Source organism: Rhinolophus sinicus, linkage group LG02 (genome assembly GCF_036562045.2).
Source record: "Rhinolophus sinicus isolate RSC01 linkage group LG02, ASM3656204v1, whole genome shotgun sequence".
In the NCBI taxonomy this organism is placed as follows: Eukaryota; Metazoa; Chordata; class Mammalia; order Chiroptera; family Rhinolophidae; genus Rhinolophus; species Rhinolophus sinicus.
In genome coordinates, this window is record NC_133752.1 from 107,970,950 (window position 1) to 107,986,552 (window position 15,603).

Consider the following 15,603-nt stretch of genomic DNA (forward strand, 5'->3'; position numbering starts at 1 on the left):
GCTTTGTGCCGTGGCCCGTGAAGCCTTCAGCGTCAAGGCAAGGAGCTCTTGGGTTTGTAGGCAGAGAGCAAGTGTAGATTGCAGAGCAAGGGCCTGTTGCCTTTTCCAAGTGGCACTTTAGACTAAGCGATCTGGCAGCCATGTTAGGAGAGATTAGAAAAAAGAACCTCAGGTGAGGGTGCTCTGAAGGCCTGAGTTAGGCAGTGGCAGTGGGCAGAGGGAAGGAGAGGGACGTGTGAGAGACAGACTGTAGGTAGAAGGTACAGAAGTGTGATAACAGGCAAGGCTCGAGGCCTGGGGAAGCAGGAGCAGCAGGCCATGACCAGAGGTCACGAGCAGAGACTGACGATTGGTTGGTACAAGGAGTCTGACTTTGGATGGACCGTGGTTTGGGGACATGGCAGGATTTCCAGCTAAAGATGTCTGTCAGGCTGTTGGAAATTCCATGAGCACATTCTCGTATGTGCACTTTGTACTTACACAAAGGCCTGCTGAAGTGAAGAACGGTCAGCTCAGAATCTCAGTACTATCGATGTGTTTAATGCAAAGGAGTAGTCAGTCTTCTTGGGACTCAACCTTAGTCATAGCACAGTATGTAAACGACCAAGACTCGCTGTGCATTATAAACTGAATACAGATTTTTAATTTGGCTTCAGCCTGCCCTAGAGTGATGATACCTCTTTCCATGTGGCAATGCAGTCCGACTGCCGTAGTGACACGAGCCCAGGGACTTGTCCTGCAAACTGGGGCTTGAATCCTGCTTCTGCTGCATTTTATTTCTCTAAGGCCTTTCATCTGTGGCCTGAAGGGCTGGGCCAGGTCTTCTGTAGGGCTCCCTACACCGCAGTTCTGTTCATCATGAAAGGAGGGGTACCAGTGTCCATTGGCTTTATGTCCACAGAACAGAAAGCCCAGGCATTTGGGGTTCATCTTTTCTAAGCTCGTCACTGTCCGTTGCCCACTTCTCTCTCATTAGTCCCCGCCAAAAAGATCTGACTGAGAAATGCTGACAACTCTGTGTTGTCACCACCATCAAGTTACTGGGAAGCAAAGCTGAAGAAGGCCGGGTCTCTGTCCTCAGGAGCTTACACCGGGGTGGATGAGAACAACCTAAGATCAGCCGAGACGAGCAGTGAGCAGTTGGGAGCGTGGTATGGGGTGGATCTCTGCGGATTTGCCTTTAGGGGTGGATGTGGGGTGTGGGCGCCCAGAACGAAGGTGCTGCAGGTCTCCAGAGCCAGAGCCGGTGGAAATGTGTGGGACTGCAGGTGGAGCCCTGCTGCGGAGCGCCGGTGTCTCCAGCTAAGAAGCTGGAGTGCAGTCAGGAGGCAAGGCAGTGCCTGCCTGCTTTGGAACGGGGAAGAATACCCCTGCGCTTCTGGGAGCCAGCGGCTCTCCACAGGGTCAAGTAGCGGTGGTGGGGAGCTGACCAGGAGGCCGTGGGAATGAGCCAGGCGCCTGGCAGTGGTCGAACTTGACAGAGTGGTTACAGGAATGAAAATGAGGTCAGATGACGGAGGCTGTGTCACAGCCTGGAGAGGACTGGCAAGACCAAAGAAGACAAAAGTCTGGCGACTCTACGGCCTGGACAATTTGGAAAATGGTGGAAGGTGTTAGAAGTCATGAGAAGACGCTGGCTGAATCTTGGGCGTGTGAGTTCGGAGTATAAGGGTGTCTAGCTGAGATTATTTAGTTGGACAGTCGGAGGCGTGAGATAGCCTCCCCCAAACGGTCAGGCAGGCCTGGAGGCACAGATCTGTTAATTACCCTGGAGGTGACGCTGGTAACTCAGGGAAGGATGCACAGGCGTGGACGAGAAAAGGGATGGACTCCTGGGCGGTCATGGAGAGAGTGCGGGGGTGGGGGGGCGGGGAAGGGGGAGAGGATCTGCTAAGGACCACAGGCGCCCCCAAGCCAGCTGAAGGTGGGTGCTGGGGCCGTGTGTGATCTGGCCACGGCCTTTCAGGATGATGTGGAAGTGGACAGTGGGTGACCCCACCTCTCCTCCAGCTTCCTTTTCGCGGGTTGGGGACAAGCCCAGGCAGATGCATTGGTTAGCCAAAAGGCACAGTGCGGCTGGCGGGTTCTAGATCTAGAGTTAGGAACTTCCAGCCGGGTACTCGCTCCACGCCCACGCTGTCTTTTTACCTTTCCCCCAAAAAAGAAACTATTAAGAAAAAAAAATTCAGCCCTTGAAGACCCACAATATTTTAAGTTTCAACCTCTGCGTTAAGCCAGGGCTCCAGCAGGTATTTTTTGCCTTAAGCCAGAGGGAGGCGAGGACTGGGCGGGGCGGGGCGGGGCGGGCCCGCTGGGCCGGTGCGCGCCGTGGGCGCGCGCACTGCGCGGGCCCCGTATCCCCGCCCTGGCGCGAGCCTCCGCACCACACAGCCTCCGCCACCCCCAGCGCAGCCCGCAAGCCCACGACCCATAGCCTCCGTCCTGGTGTGCGCCCCAGCTGCAGGCGCGCCCCTCTCACTGCGCCCCAGAACTCCCACCCCCGTCCCCGGTGCGCGCCCCCGTCCGCAACCCCCGCCCTGTTCGCGCCCTCGTCGCCGCGCTCACCGGGGACCACCCGGCGGAGCAGCAGAGCAGCGGCGGGACCGCGCCGGGCCGGGGGCGCGCGGGGCGCGGGCGCGAGGCCGCCCTGCGGGGCCGCGCGGAGGAGGCGCCGGAGGAGGAGCGCTGCCCGCCGGTTGCCGCCGCTCGGTGCGGGTTCGGGGCGCAGGAGCGGCGGAGCCGCGGCCTGGAACAAAGAGGCGGGCGCGGCGCGATGGCGGACCGCAGTCTGGAGGGTATGGCGCTGCCACTGGAGGTGCGGGCCCGGTTGGCGGAGCTGGAGCTGGAGCTGTCGGAAGGTAACAGGCCCGGCCGGGCCGCGCCGAGCTGTCGCTGGGAGGCCGCTGCGGGGCGGGCGGGCGCGGGGTCCCCAGGGCGTGGGGCCCCTGCGGTGCATGTCGCAGCCCCCGCCCGGGCCGCTGCGTGTCGCCGCCCGGCTGCGCTGCGGCGGGGCCTGGGGCACGGGGTGGAGCGGCCGGCCTGGCGGGCCCGTGTCCTTGTGCGCGTCCGCGCGCTGTCCCCGCGGCCCAGGCTGGGGACGTCTCCGCGGCGCTTGGCCTGCGGTGCCCTGGCCTTGTACTAATGCGAAACTTGTCCTTGGACTTAAGGGTTTGATCCTCGATGTGCCAGGCATCCTGGCTTTCAAACGGCCTGTCCTGCTGGGGAAGGTGGTGCTACTATTGTTCGTGTGTGTTGTGATGCGAAGGGTGGGGAGACGCAAACCTCCCTCGGGCCAGGTGCCGTGCGTGCCTCACGCTCCCCGGTTCGTATTTGGAATTGGTGACAGATTTGCCACCGTGATTTCATGGAGTGTTATGTACGGTTTCTTATTTGCTCGTAATGATGGGGTCATGTGCTCAACTGTCATAAGTTTAGATCGTGTTTTGCTATGTCTTTAAAGAAAAGCCACGGAAGTTCCAAAATGCTAATGTTTAATATATATTTAGTGTTCACCAGGCTCACCCCGGAAAGGCCACTAACGTGCTGTGGTAGGGTGGGGATGGGCTGGCTGGTCTCAGATTTCTACTTGGAGCAGTGCAGCGTGGTAAACTTGTGTGTGTGTGTGTGTATGTGTGTGTGTGTGTAACGGTTTTGGGAGGGCCAGCAGCCAGGAAGTAAATTCATTCGTGCCAATTTCATCAGCAGGGAGGAGCCCATACTGACTTTATGTTTTCCTTTTTAATGCTTGCAGGGTGCAGAAGGGAATAAACGTGGGTGCTGTGGTGTGTGTGGTGTTAGCTGCCTTTTCACATGTCCATGGATGGTTTCCTTGTTTCATGTTGGGCTCTGCAGGGCCTCCGTGTTCTGTAATGTTAAACAGCCGGGTAGCAGGAGGAGGGGCTGAGCAGATACTGCTCCCCTGGCCGAAGACGTGAGGGCCCAGAGGCAGGACATACAGGGTGCAGCATCCTTCCCCCCCTTCTTCCCCCCAACACTTAGATTTGCGTTGGTGCTAAAGTGAGCGCTGTGGACAGCGCGCTGGCAGGGTGAAGTCTGTTAGCAGACCTGCCAAGTTCTTTGAGTGTGTCGGTGTGCAGAGGGGATGTCTCCCACACTGACCAGCCCTTGGAGCGTGTTTCTTGTGGGCACTACTGTTGTATGGTCTCCCAAAAAGTGCTCCTGCTGTGTCAGCGTCAGACTCAGGTCAAGTGTCAGCACCCCATCAGTGTTGGCAAAGCGGGAGTCACCTGAACTCCATGGAATGGCTCACCTGCCCCTCCAGCCTGGGGATTGGATAATGCTCAGAACATGTGTCCTGGCCCCTTGCTGCGCTGGGAGCGTCGCTTCTGGTCACTTCTGAATGCATACTTGGGGCGCGCTCACCTGTTAGATGACACTCACCTGTCACCAGCTGTGGCTCTTGGAGGGTGAGTACTATGTTTCTGCTGCCCAGTGGATGGCTAAACCACTTTAGATCAACGTGCGCTCAACCCTATTCTCTGAGAACACCTTGTGTCGTACAGATTTTGAAAAGGGCGGAATGAGTTTCTTACCAAGTGTCTGGGCAGGGAGAGGGGTGTGTGTTTGCGTGCAGAAAGCACATTATTGTTTTCTTTCTCCATAAACCTTGCTAGACCTGGCCTGAACATGGGAAAATAGAAGAATGATCAGGAGGGTTGTTGGCCCAGCCTCAGCCCTGCCATGCCCCCTGCCCCCCCCCCCCCCCCACTGGCTGTGTCTCCTTTGACTTGCTTTGTCTAGGCTGCGTTGATGGAGTCAGTTTTTAAGGTCATACGGAATTTCAGGTCTTATAACCACATAGAGTAGTTTTACTGGCTTAAGTTAGATGAACCATTGTTTTCCAGCGTTGCCTAAGAGAAACCAAAGAACAGTAGGATTAGAAATCTCCATGTCTCTTTACATTTTGAACTTATCGAAATCCACCAGCACACCCACTTTCAAAGCAAAAAGTTAAAACCACTCTCAATGCTGAATTATTTAAGTATATTGCTTTCACATTTTCTCTTCAATCAGGATTCACAGGGAGAGGAGTCTTTAAATTAGCCTTCATCGTTTTATGGAGATGTCCGGAAATATTGTGGAAACCTATGTGGAATTTCTAGTGCTGAGTTCCTACAGATGAGAATGGAAAAACAATTCCATTTTATGCACATACTACAGACTGAAAAAACAGAGTGGCCTCTTCTGTGCGAGTTCCTATGCTGCCTGCCAGCCATTGCCGGTTGCGTATCTGGATTTGTGGGTAGTGGCCCCGTTTTGGTTTGCACTGTCTGCTGGGTGTTGGCATAGGTGCTAATATTGTCTTATTTTATTGGGCCATTGTCTGCAGAACTCCGGTTTCACTTCTCTGCTCTGCTGGTTGCCTCTGTGCTTCTTTCCATTGACAGTTACTACCTAGCGCTCCCCTCTCCGGGGAAAGTTAGCTTCTCTCCCCTACAACAGCCGTGTCAGCAGAGAATGGAGTATTCTGGGGAAATGTGGCAGAGGGCCCCTCCCATGGGGACGGGCAGCACCAGGGTTGGTGGCGGGCCAGGGGTTGTGGGTCTGCTTAAATACTTGGGAATGCATGTTAGACGGGCAGGGAGCCAGCCGGTGAGCTGGCTGCTGCAGGATACCAGGTGGAGTGGCCCACACTCCTTTTCCTAGACTGCTTTTCTTCCCTTCTCTCACCTACATGCTTGCCTTTTGGAATTGTGCGTCTTTCTTTTTGGCTTTAAGACGGCCCTCAAATAATTTTATTAATAAGTGAATAAACACTGTTTGGCTTAAGGAAACATTTTAAATGGAAATGCCAAGCAAAGTAGAAAGGAAACAGAAAACTACTCAGTTAAGACAGACTCACGCAAAATTAATTTGTTGTTTGAAATTGAGCAGTAAGTTTCTCTGTGAACTGATGCTTGTTTCTGGGGCTGTGTACACACCTGATTTGCAACTACAGCAGGCACTCTCCCCACCCTTTCAGGAGTGGCTGGATTCTGACTGTGGTAGAACTTAGGGAAATTGCCTTGTGATATTATAGCCTGTGAAAGTTCACAGGTGTTTGCAGAAGAGATGGCTTTTAAAAAGCATATGCCATCCTTTACCCATTGTTAGCAGTGTGCCTGCCTGCTCACTTCCTAACTTCTGGGAATTACTTAGTCGAGGCTCTGTTTTGCTAATACACCAGATTACTCCAAGTATCAGTTACGTTCCATCACATGGTCCAGCTGAACATCTTAGCAAGTATGGCACTGCTTGTGGAAGAAGGTGAATGCTAATTTAAACATCAGCCCTTTGCGTTGGCCAAGGAACTGATAATTGCTTTTTTCACTGCAGATGACTAGTCCACAAGCGTCTTGCACATTCCGGTCACCAAAGGATAGAATCTTAGAGAGATTGCCTTGGAAGGCTTATAACTTTGGGGGATGGCATTTTCAGGGCTCTTGGGTACCAGATAACCAACACACTTAGCTCTAAACTCATGTTCTGGCCCTCACCTCCTTTCCAGCCCCCATGCTTTTCTTGGAGGTCCCGGTTGTTACACAGCTAACAGGTCTCCCAGAGCTTAAAGCTTAGGCCCACCTTCCAAAGTCAGTAAGAGAGACAGAGCCACCCCAACTATGCGTACATTCTCCTCCTGAAAGGAAACAGTTGACTCTGGAGACAAATGTGTGAAACAGTATTTCCTTCCAGAGTCTCATTGATAATTGGTTGTCTGGGGGGGGACGGACGAGGATGGAGAGTGCTCAGCAGGTTCAGCCAGGTCCTCCCTGTAGTGCTCCGAGCCATGCAGCTGCAATCAGACTGCAGCATCGGCCCTGAAATTTGCCGACTTTGTACCATCCTTCTCAAAGTTGTCACACAGAGCTGTGAGCATCCTGGCAAATGACACGGAATACGGGCACGACACCTAAAATGTTGTTACCAGTGTTCAAAAAAACCCCACAAACATATATATATATTATATATATATATATATATATAAATATATATGTGTATATATATAATGGCATATGTATATATAATTGACATATGTAGGATTTGAAATGTGTGGACTTGAATTCTGAGAGCTTTTCAGAGTTATGAAAATTGTTACATTTAATGTTCTTTTCTTGATGAATAAATAAGATGTCAAAGTTAGCCAGGAAGCTAGGAAAGTAAACACACGCGTTAAAGGCACAGATCCGTAAGATTGTGCCAAATGCTCACAGATATGTATTTGCAATGCTCTCGTCGTGCTTAGGGCTGTACTTCATGAGGTTAGAGCCGGAACGACTCTATTTTGTTTGAGCCGGGCCCACGGGTTTTATATTCTTGTTATGGTTTCAGGCTACAAGCTGCTGGATGCTGTGAGTCACTTGTCTTCCTGCCCCAGCCTTTTCCAAATGGTTGTCTCTTTTTAGAGCTGATTTTTTTTTTAAAGCAGTGATTTAGTGGTGAGTTGTACCATCTTCTGAATTGCAGAGAGTATGTCACTCATCTTCGTTTGGATGTCATGTGTGTGGACTGACTCACTGGTCCAAATCTTAGTTGTATTATTAAGTTCATTTCTAGTTCTTCTCAGAATTATTCAGGCACCTTAAAAAACAACAACAAACCCTTGGTTGCAGTGACTCAATTTGGTTTTGCACATCAGTATTTGTCCTGGGAATAGGGGACATTTCAATGGATGAACATGAACGGCACCTCGGTGACGTGATGGGTTTCCAGCTGCTTCTCAGGTTTGGGCTCTTGCTACCCTCCAGTCTCTCTGCACACCTCTACTTTCAAGCTTGCCGACCTTTTCCGTCTTTTGTGATTTGTGTGCCGTACAAAGGTGACCTACGGTTGTTGGCACTGCTCTCTGTTCTTTGTGCTAGGACGGGCAAAACCTTAAGTAATCATACCCATTTGTTCCTGATGACAACAAATAGGGCTGTCAGAGAGGAGAGGCAAACTGGGGGTCCCAGCCGGTATGGGGTGGGGTACAGGACCAGTGTGACAAGGAACGGGGTTCCTGCCCTCTGAGAACATGGATACTGCCCTTTTCTCTTCAGGACCCTTGGGTTATTCATTTTAATAAGCCCTTGAGGCAAATGAAGTGGGAGAATGTGAAGATGCTGAGTTGTCAAGGTCAAAATTACGAGTAGTCTTTTTTTTTGGGGGGGGGGAGGGGTTGCTATTTAGTTTTTTTGAGTTCTGTTGGATTCTGTTTTGAATTCTACTTTTTGAAAATTTGGTTGCTATCTTGTGTAAGAAAATGGGCTCCCTGTACTGTGTGAGCTACACATTGAGAGAGTACTTTACTCAGGTGCTTTGTACAGCAGGTACGAAGAATCAGGGATGAAAACTGTCCAAGCTGGTGAGGAATGGTGGCCTCTGACTGGTAGGTACCGTGTTTCCCTGAAAATAAGATCGGGTCTTATATTAAGTTTTGCTCCAAAAGACGCATTGGGACTTATTTTCAGGGAATGTCTTATTAAAAATCATGCTAGGGCTTATTTTCAGGATTGGTCTTATTTTCGGGAAACACGGTAGTAGGCAAAACAGACCTTTTCCTTGAGGGCTGCTGTTTTAAACCTTTCTTTGCTTATTAGGTTGGAACTGTTCCCGTGTCCTAATGAAAAGATTGACGACCACAGGAGGGAGGGAGGCCTCCCCATCTGACTTGTCTTCTAGACACTCAGTCCTGCGCAGAGAGAAACTTGACTTAAAGTCACAGGAGTGATTCTGCTTGCATTCAGACCAGGCGTCTCACGACTGTTGCTTGCCATGTGCCAAGAGCTAATAAAACAGATAAAACTTTAGGGAGAGGAGAGGCCCTGGGTCGGTGAACTGTCTGACATTCCCCAGAGGCGTTTGTGGATTTGCTGCAGCCACTCCCTCGCCTGGACAAGGAGCCTGGTTCCTTGACTTTGTCACTCTCAGGAAAAACAGAAGAATCTACTTTGAATCCTTGCATAGTCTCCAGTCCTCTTTGTCACCAAGCTTGAATTCACTTCCCATAAAGATGAAGATGGCATGGCCCCACCTTGACCGTCTCCTGAGGACACATCAAGGCGTGCTTCCTGTGCAAAATAGATTTGCAGGCCAGTTTACCTGCGATGAGAATGGAACTGTAGACTAGTGTCTGAGCCTTACTGGAAGCATTGGCCATCTTTATCAGTAGAACAGAGCTGCTCTGTTACGTTGCAGTTAGAGCAGGGCTGGTGCTGGGCGTGTCCGGTTACCCGGATGCTGACCACGTGTAGCTTAGGAGGCGTCCTATAAGGGTGTCAGGTGTTCTAAGCAGTGGCAAAGCCTGGTACTGTCAGGGGAGAGGAACGGATGAAATCTTTTAGGTAGGTGGCTAAGTGCTTCAGGAAGGACAGGTTCACTTAGGAGCCGTCAGCTTGAGGGGCCTGGAGTTTAGTGCCTGGGGATTTTAAGTACCAAAGGACATTTTCAGCTTGTGGGCCACCTTCTTCTGTGCTTCTCTTTGGGTCTTTTTCTAATTCCTATTTGCTGGGATTCACGGGAGGGTCTTGAGATTTCTCTGGGCCGAAGGTCTGATCCATTGAGAAGCCCTCTTCCTGCTTTTCATACATCCGACAGTGTGTCAGGGCTCTGCTGGTCCCGCCACTCACCGCATCGCGTCGTCTTGAGCTCGCTCGTCCCTCCGACCTCAGTTTCCTCAGCTGTCAGGTAGTCCTGAATGTCACAGTGCGTGCCTTGGTTAACACCCACTTCCGCTCTTTCCCTCCCAGGTGCTGGGTTAGCTCCCTTACTTCCTACTCCTGGTGTTCCCCTTGCCCCCGGTTATGCGGGTGATTTGGGGTTACAGTGACTGTAGGAGCTGCCCGAGGAGAAAGGAAGTGGGAGGAGGAGCCCCTCAAGGTGCAGGCAGGGTGTGGGGAGCACTTTTACTTAGGCTTACCTGACCACTTACTGCATACTGGGAGGCTTTCACAGCCCTGGCACCTTTTTGTTTATTTTTAAGACAAAACTTGTTTCTTCCTGGTGGTGCCTTTGAGTCAATGGAAGCCCCTCTTTTTAGCTCCTATCCGCTTTCAAGAGGAAAGTTTGGGAAGGATTGGCATATCTGGGCAGGACATCCTGTATAGGCCTTAGTCCCAGCATACCTCAGGACTGCGTTTGAACCTCCTAGCAGAGTTGTTTCCAAGTTTGCTGGAGAAGCTGCCCCATGTCTTCTGCAGTGTCCCCTCCTCTGAATGCTAACTGACAATGAAGTGCAGAAGTCCACTGGCTGTGACTCTGGAATGTCTTCTTCTGGATGTGCGTGGTCCTCAGCCATCAGTGTGTGTGGGGAGAGGCCAAGCTGACACCCCTTCTTGTCATGTCCCCATGTCTGGTGATGTGTGCACATGGACGCTGGCTGATGGGCTCTACAGGTGGGATGACGCAAGCCGGGACAGTTCTGAGAGGCCAGGCCATGCCCTGCGCAGAGCCTGTCCGCCATACGGGCAGGGGCTTGCTCTGGCCATGTGACCTGAGGCCTGTGCCCCGCTCGCCAAACACCTGGGACGTGCTGGGGCTCTATCCTTACGACCCCTGCAGTCTCTTGGGTTGGGCACCGCTGGGTTTGTGAGTGTCAGTGGGATCTTCTCCTTATCGACTCTCATCAGCTGCTGCTCTTAAAATAAAAGCAAGAGAGAGTTTTTTAAGCCCCACCCCCATGTGAACTTAATGGTTCGCAGAAGTTATGGCTTCAATTACGTATAATAACTATCTAAGAGTAACATGCTAGATTCTTAAGTGAGCATTATCAGTCTTTGAAAACATCTTATTTATTTGGGCAAATATAATGGATGCTTAAAAGCTGCTGAGATGTAGTAATACAAAGTAATCTTTAAGGAGTTATTTAATACAGGGCATGATTCCATTAAACTGAAGTCATTAATATACACCTAAGGAAATAAGGTATCCATTTACCAGGGTTGAAATTTTGTTACTAGTGTCTCTAATATACATTGTAATGTTCCCTCTTGCCCTGGGTTGGGTTGCAGAGCTGTGTCAATTCGGTAAAAGTACATCTGCTATGTCTGGTTGGTTTATTGTTTCATTTTGCCTTTATCTCCTGTTGCCTGGCCCTCTCCCATGGACCATGAGGTTTACATGGCCAAGTGAGAAATAGTGCTTGGGGTTATTTTGCTGCTAGAATCAGAGTCCAGACATTGAGACTTTTTCACTAGTTCCTTGTACACAAATTAATGTGGAAAGGAAGTAAAATTCGTTTTTGTCAGTTCTGTAGATGGTGATGCATTACTGTTCAGATCTCATACTAGTGAGGGATTTTTGCCTGTTGGTATTTTAAATTCCCTGTTATGAGGACACAGGGCAGGAAGTAGCCTTGATTTGTCTTGCTTCCTTGATGACTTGTTCAGTGTTTGACACACATAGGATTTTGGATGAAATCCACCTTTGATAGAAAGTGTGTAAATAAGCAGGGGCTTTCAGAAAGTGCCATGCTCTGTTCTCTCTCTGTGCGGGCAGGAGAGTGAGGCCGAGGCCTCAGGCCTCGGGGAAGGAAGGTGGGCAGAGGATGGCGGGGGTGGAGTGGTCCTTGGGTGGCCCTGCCGTTCAAGATCTGGTTGAGAAGCTCCCAGGGCTGACTATCAATGGGATCCTAGGGCAGCTGTGATAACTGATTGATTCTTGAAAGAATGTGGAATGGGGAGCAATATTTGGAACACTAGCATTTCCTGAAACAAATATATAAAATAAACCTTATAATTGCATGCTGCCTTGTACTGTGTTTCCCCAAAAATAAGACCTAGCCAGACCATCAACTCTAATGTGTCTTCTGGAGCAAAAATTATTATAAGACCCAGTATTATATCATATAATGTACTATATAATATAATATAATATAACATAATATAATATAACATAATATAATATAATACAATATAATACTGGGTCTTATATAAGACCGGGTCTTACATCACATAATATAATATAATATAATATAATATAATATAATATAATATAATATAATATAATATATAATATAATGTCATACAATATATAATATCAGGTCTTATATTTATTTTTGCTCCAAAATATGCATTAGAGCTGATGGTCCGGCTAGGTCTTATTTTCGGGGAAACACGGAATTTCTGTGCCTGAGAATTTCCTGTGTTTCTTGTGGAAGATAAAGAAATGCAGCCCCTTGGGGTAACTTTTCTGGGCTGCATCCTCTCCAGTCAAGAGGCTGGATCTGGTTTTATCAGAAATCGTACTTATCTTGGTCAAGAGGCAGTGCTGATAATTCTTGGTTGTGTTCTTTCTGGGAAAAATATTCTAATTGAGATTCCAAGAATAACCTCATTAGCGTCTCTATCAGAAAAGAATGACCTTTGTCAAAGCTTCCCTGTCCCTGACCAGGACAATGACCCTTGTGTTTAAGCAGCCACCCATCACTCAGGGGCAGTCAGTTGGACAGGGGTGCTTTTACTCGCATCCAGGTGCAGGGACGGGCCCACATCTAATGCACGTGACCCATGCTCCCCTCTGGTTCTCAGAGAACTGGCGTCGTTTCCATGGGAATGGATGGTGCTAACATTCACCTTTAAATCAGATGTTTCAAATAGACGACTGTTTTGCTGTGAACAAAGTCTGTCGTCGTCCATGTTGGAGGAGGCTCCAACATGTTGCGGTCACCACTCACTGAGACCCACTGCGTGGGCCGCGACGCCGTTGGCGTATTACATGTATTACCTTTTAGCACTTATGACCCGAGCAAAATGACATTTGTCTCACAGAAGAAGCAAAGTGTTCCGAGAGCTGGCCCAGGCCACGGGGCGAGCGCTGGGTCCAGTCATCCATCTGCTTTCACTTGGGCTCTTTCTGACACTGCTGCCACCTGCTTTTCAGGTGACGGCTTTCCCGACACGTGACCCACCCTTGTGCAGTAAGTTAGGCAGATCAAAACGGGATACAGAATTTTTTAAGAGATGCCAAGTTTCATGGTATATGTAATTTTTCTTTTCTTTCTTTCTTTCTTTTTTTTTTTTTTTACCTATTTCCTGTATCCTAAATAATATATTTTTTCCACCTGATATAACAGTCAAATTGATTACCAGCCATTACGGTACAGGCAACCTCGTTTTATTGTCTCACAGATATCGTATTTTTTCAAATGGAAGGCAGGACCCTCCAGCAGTAGGAAGATTTCTGCTCACTTTGCTGCGTGGTGGGGGCCACCCTGCAGTGTCCCCGAGGTGCCTGTACGCAGTTCTGTGAAGGACATTTTAGGGGCTTGCAGTATCAAATAAGATACTTTATTTTCATAACTATGGTCTGCTTAATAAAGTTGGGATTGTTGCTTTGTTTTGTGGTCCTATTTTAATTTTTAGATCCTTGAGAGGAAGATATTTAGTGATTACTCATAATTGTGAGAATAATCTAGTGATTAGGGGATCTTGTTAGGACAAATCTGATAGTTTCCTTTCCTTTAAGTAAATAAAAAAATCTTAATCTGGGTAAAGTTGACAGGAACGACTGTGTGTAACATGGATAAGATTTTTGTGTGACATGGCCATCATGGGATACTGTGTCTAGAATATTCTCACCAGTCTGCACCTTCCCTATTCCGTGATTATTCCCGTTTGTGCCAGATTTTTGAATCCATGTATCCAAGATGGTAATTATCCGTGTGTGAGTGTGTGTGTGTGTGTGTGTGTGTGTGTGCATGCTCATGTGTGTGAGATGCATCTTCCTATAATCTGGGCCTTTTGTGTATGGGTTTTGGACGTGCAGCTCCCACTTCCTCAGTCAGATAAAGATGAGTTCTAGCATCGGGAACCCGAGGACTTTTCTGTTGCATTAAATACATGAATCCCAGAACGAAGATGGTTTTGTATGCTCTGCATTTACCGTGGGCTTTGTTGAAAAAGTGGAGCAATACTGGAAGTCACACAACTCGCTTCCACAGAAAACATGGAATATTAATGCTGTCTTCAGATCACATCAGCTGAGAAAGCCACTCAGTCCTGGCCTCGCCAGGGCCACAGTTATCAGGATTAACGGAAACAAAGTCCTTTGCCAGCTTAAGTATTTTAAATCTAAAGCTGCCCTCTGACTGCATAATAACCTACTTCTAAAAAGATACAATTTGATTTTCAGTGGATTATATTAATTTGGTTTCCCATGACTGAATCATTACACTGCATTGTGAATTAATTTTATTTTTTGATTTATCCTCCTAATATAGAGCGTTTCCAGAAGATCGATTGTAGGCTCAGATGAAAGCATTAATGTTACTTGTAACTTAGACCAAACTCTTGGTTTTTATGAGATGCTAGCCATGGTCACGTATTTCATTTACATTTTCCACTTTGTTCTAAATTATAAGATCCTTCTTCGGTCACTGTTTCTCCCGTGTTCTTTCCTTCCTCTCCATCTTTTATTCTGTTTTGTCTTTGTGACTCAGAGGCCCTTAGTACCTGGTGTGTGTGTGGGGGTCCTGCCTGTGACCTTCCCATACCCTGTGGGAAGGAGCTTTTCTTTTGAATGAGACCGCTCTAAACAAATTTCAGTTGCCCAGGTGTCACCTGTTTTGTGGACTGTCTGTGGACAGTTTTCACCTCTTTCCCAGGGGGTTTTGGTTAACCTTTCTGTGTCTCATCGAGGACTCCACCAGCTGACGCCTGTTTCAACACTGGCCGTGTGCATAGTGGTTACACAGAGCTCTGTAAGTCACGCTGCCGCGTGGGCACCCTTCCCTAGCATTTGAGCGTGGACTGTGTTTTGTTACCGTGATTAGTGACCCTGAGGACCCTGGCCTTTGGGGGCACCTCATGTGGGAGGGCATGCGGTATGGCATACTATGGGCAGTGTTACTACAAGTCACGGGCAGAGCACAAAGGTGCTTTCATCTGAATAGCAGCTGAAAACTGGAACATGTTAGCTTTGGGTGTGGAGGCCCTTCTGACAGAAGCGGCTGGCTTTGTCAGACCTTGAAGGCTGTGCTATATTGTTTTTTGTTAAGAATTTCTGCGCTTCCTAAAGGAGACATTTGCTAATTTTAAGGAGGTAAACTACTTTAGCAATATAAATGCTCTCTGGAGATGTAAATTGAATAGGTTGTCCATACTGTTTGTTGTTTACTACGTAATAGTATTAACAAGCAGAGGTGCCGTGTAAGTGGTGCTGTGTGCACAGGGGGAAGTGTGTGTGCAAACTTCTCCTCAAATAGAATCAGTACAATTCTGTGTAATTCCAGACGTACGCAGAGGTTGCTTTTGCTGTCTGAAAGCTTTTGGACTGTCTTCTTTCCTTAAGCATTTATTTCATCAGTTTTTTGAGTGAAGCTCTGTATTCCAGTCCACGGGAGTGGTGACAGACGTTTTTATAATCCAGAAGGAGATGGGATGAAGGCTGTGGGGAAGTTCAGTGCTGATGGAAAAGACAGCTAATCGAGTCCATGTGGAATGTGGGATGAGTGGCCTCAGCAAGCAGAGTTCTGAGTTCAGGGGAGGAGCCTCTGGGGGCTGCAGGGGCCGGGCTGTGGTTGGAGGCCAGGGTCCCCACCTTTGCGGAGGGGCGGAGGCCAGCCGCACCAGCTGTGGCGCCTCACTCAGTGTCTGGCCAGTGCTGTCTGCGGGCGCCTGTGTTCTGGGT

The 15,603-nt window shown here is 48.9% G+C and overlaps 1 protein-coding gene across 1 annotated transcript in view; it reads left to right on the top strand.

Moving 5' to 3' along the window:
* The first annotated feature begins 2,411 nt into the window (after positions 1 to 2,411).
* The window catches only part of DIP2C (disco interacting protein 2 homolog C), a 341,516-nt gene continuing 328,324 nt past the window's right edge, over positions 2,412 to 15,603 (top strand). The window contains exon 1 of the mRNA XM_074324849.1: positions 2,412 to 2,858. Within this exon, the coding sequence (XP_074180950.1) occupies positions 2,774 to 2,858 (85 nt within the window). The 5' untranslated portion in view covers positions 2,412 to 2,773. The remainder of the gene's footprint in view (positions 2,859 to 15,603) is intronic.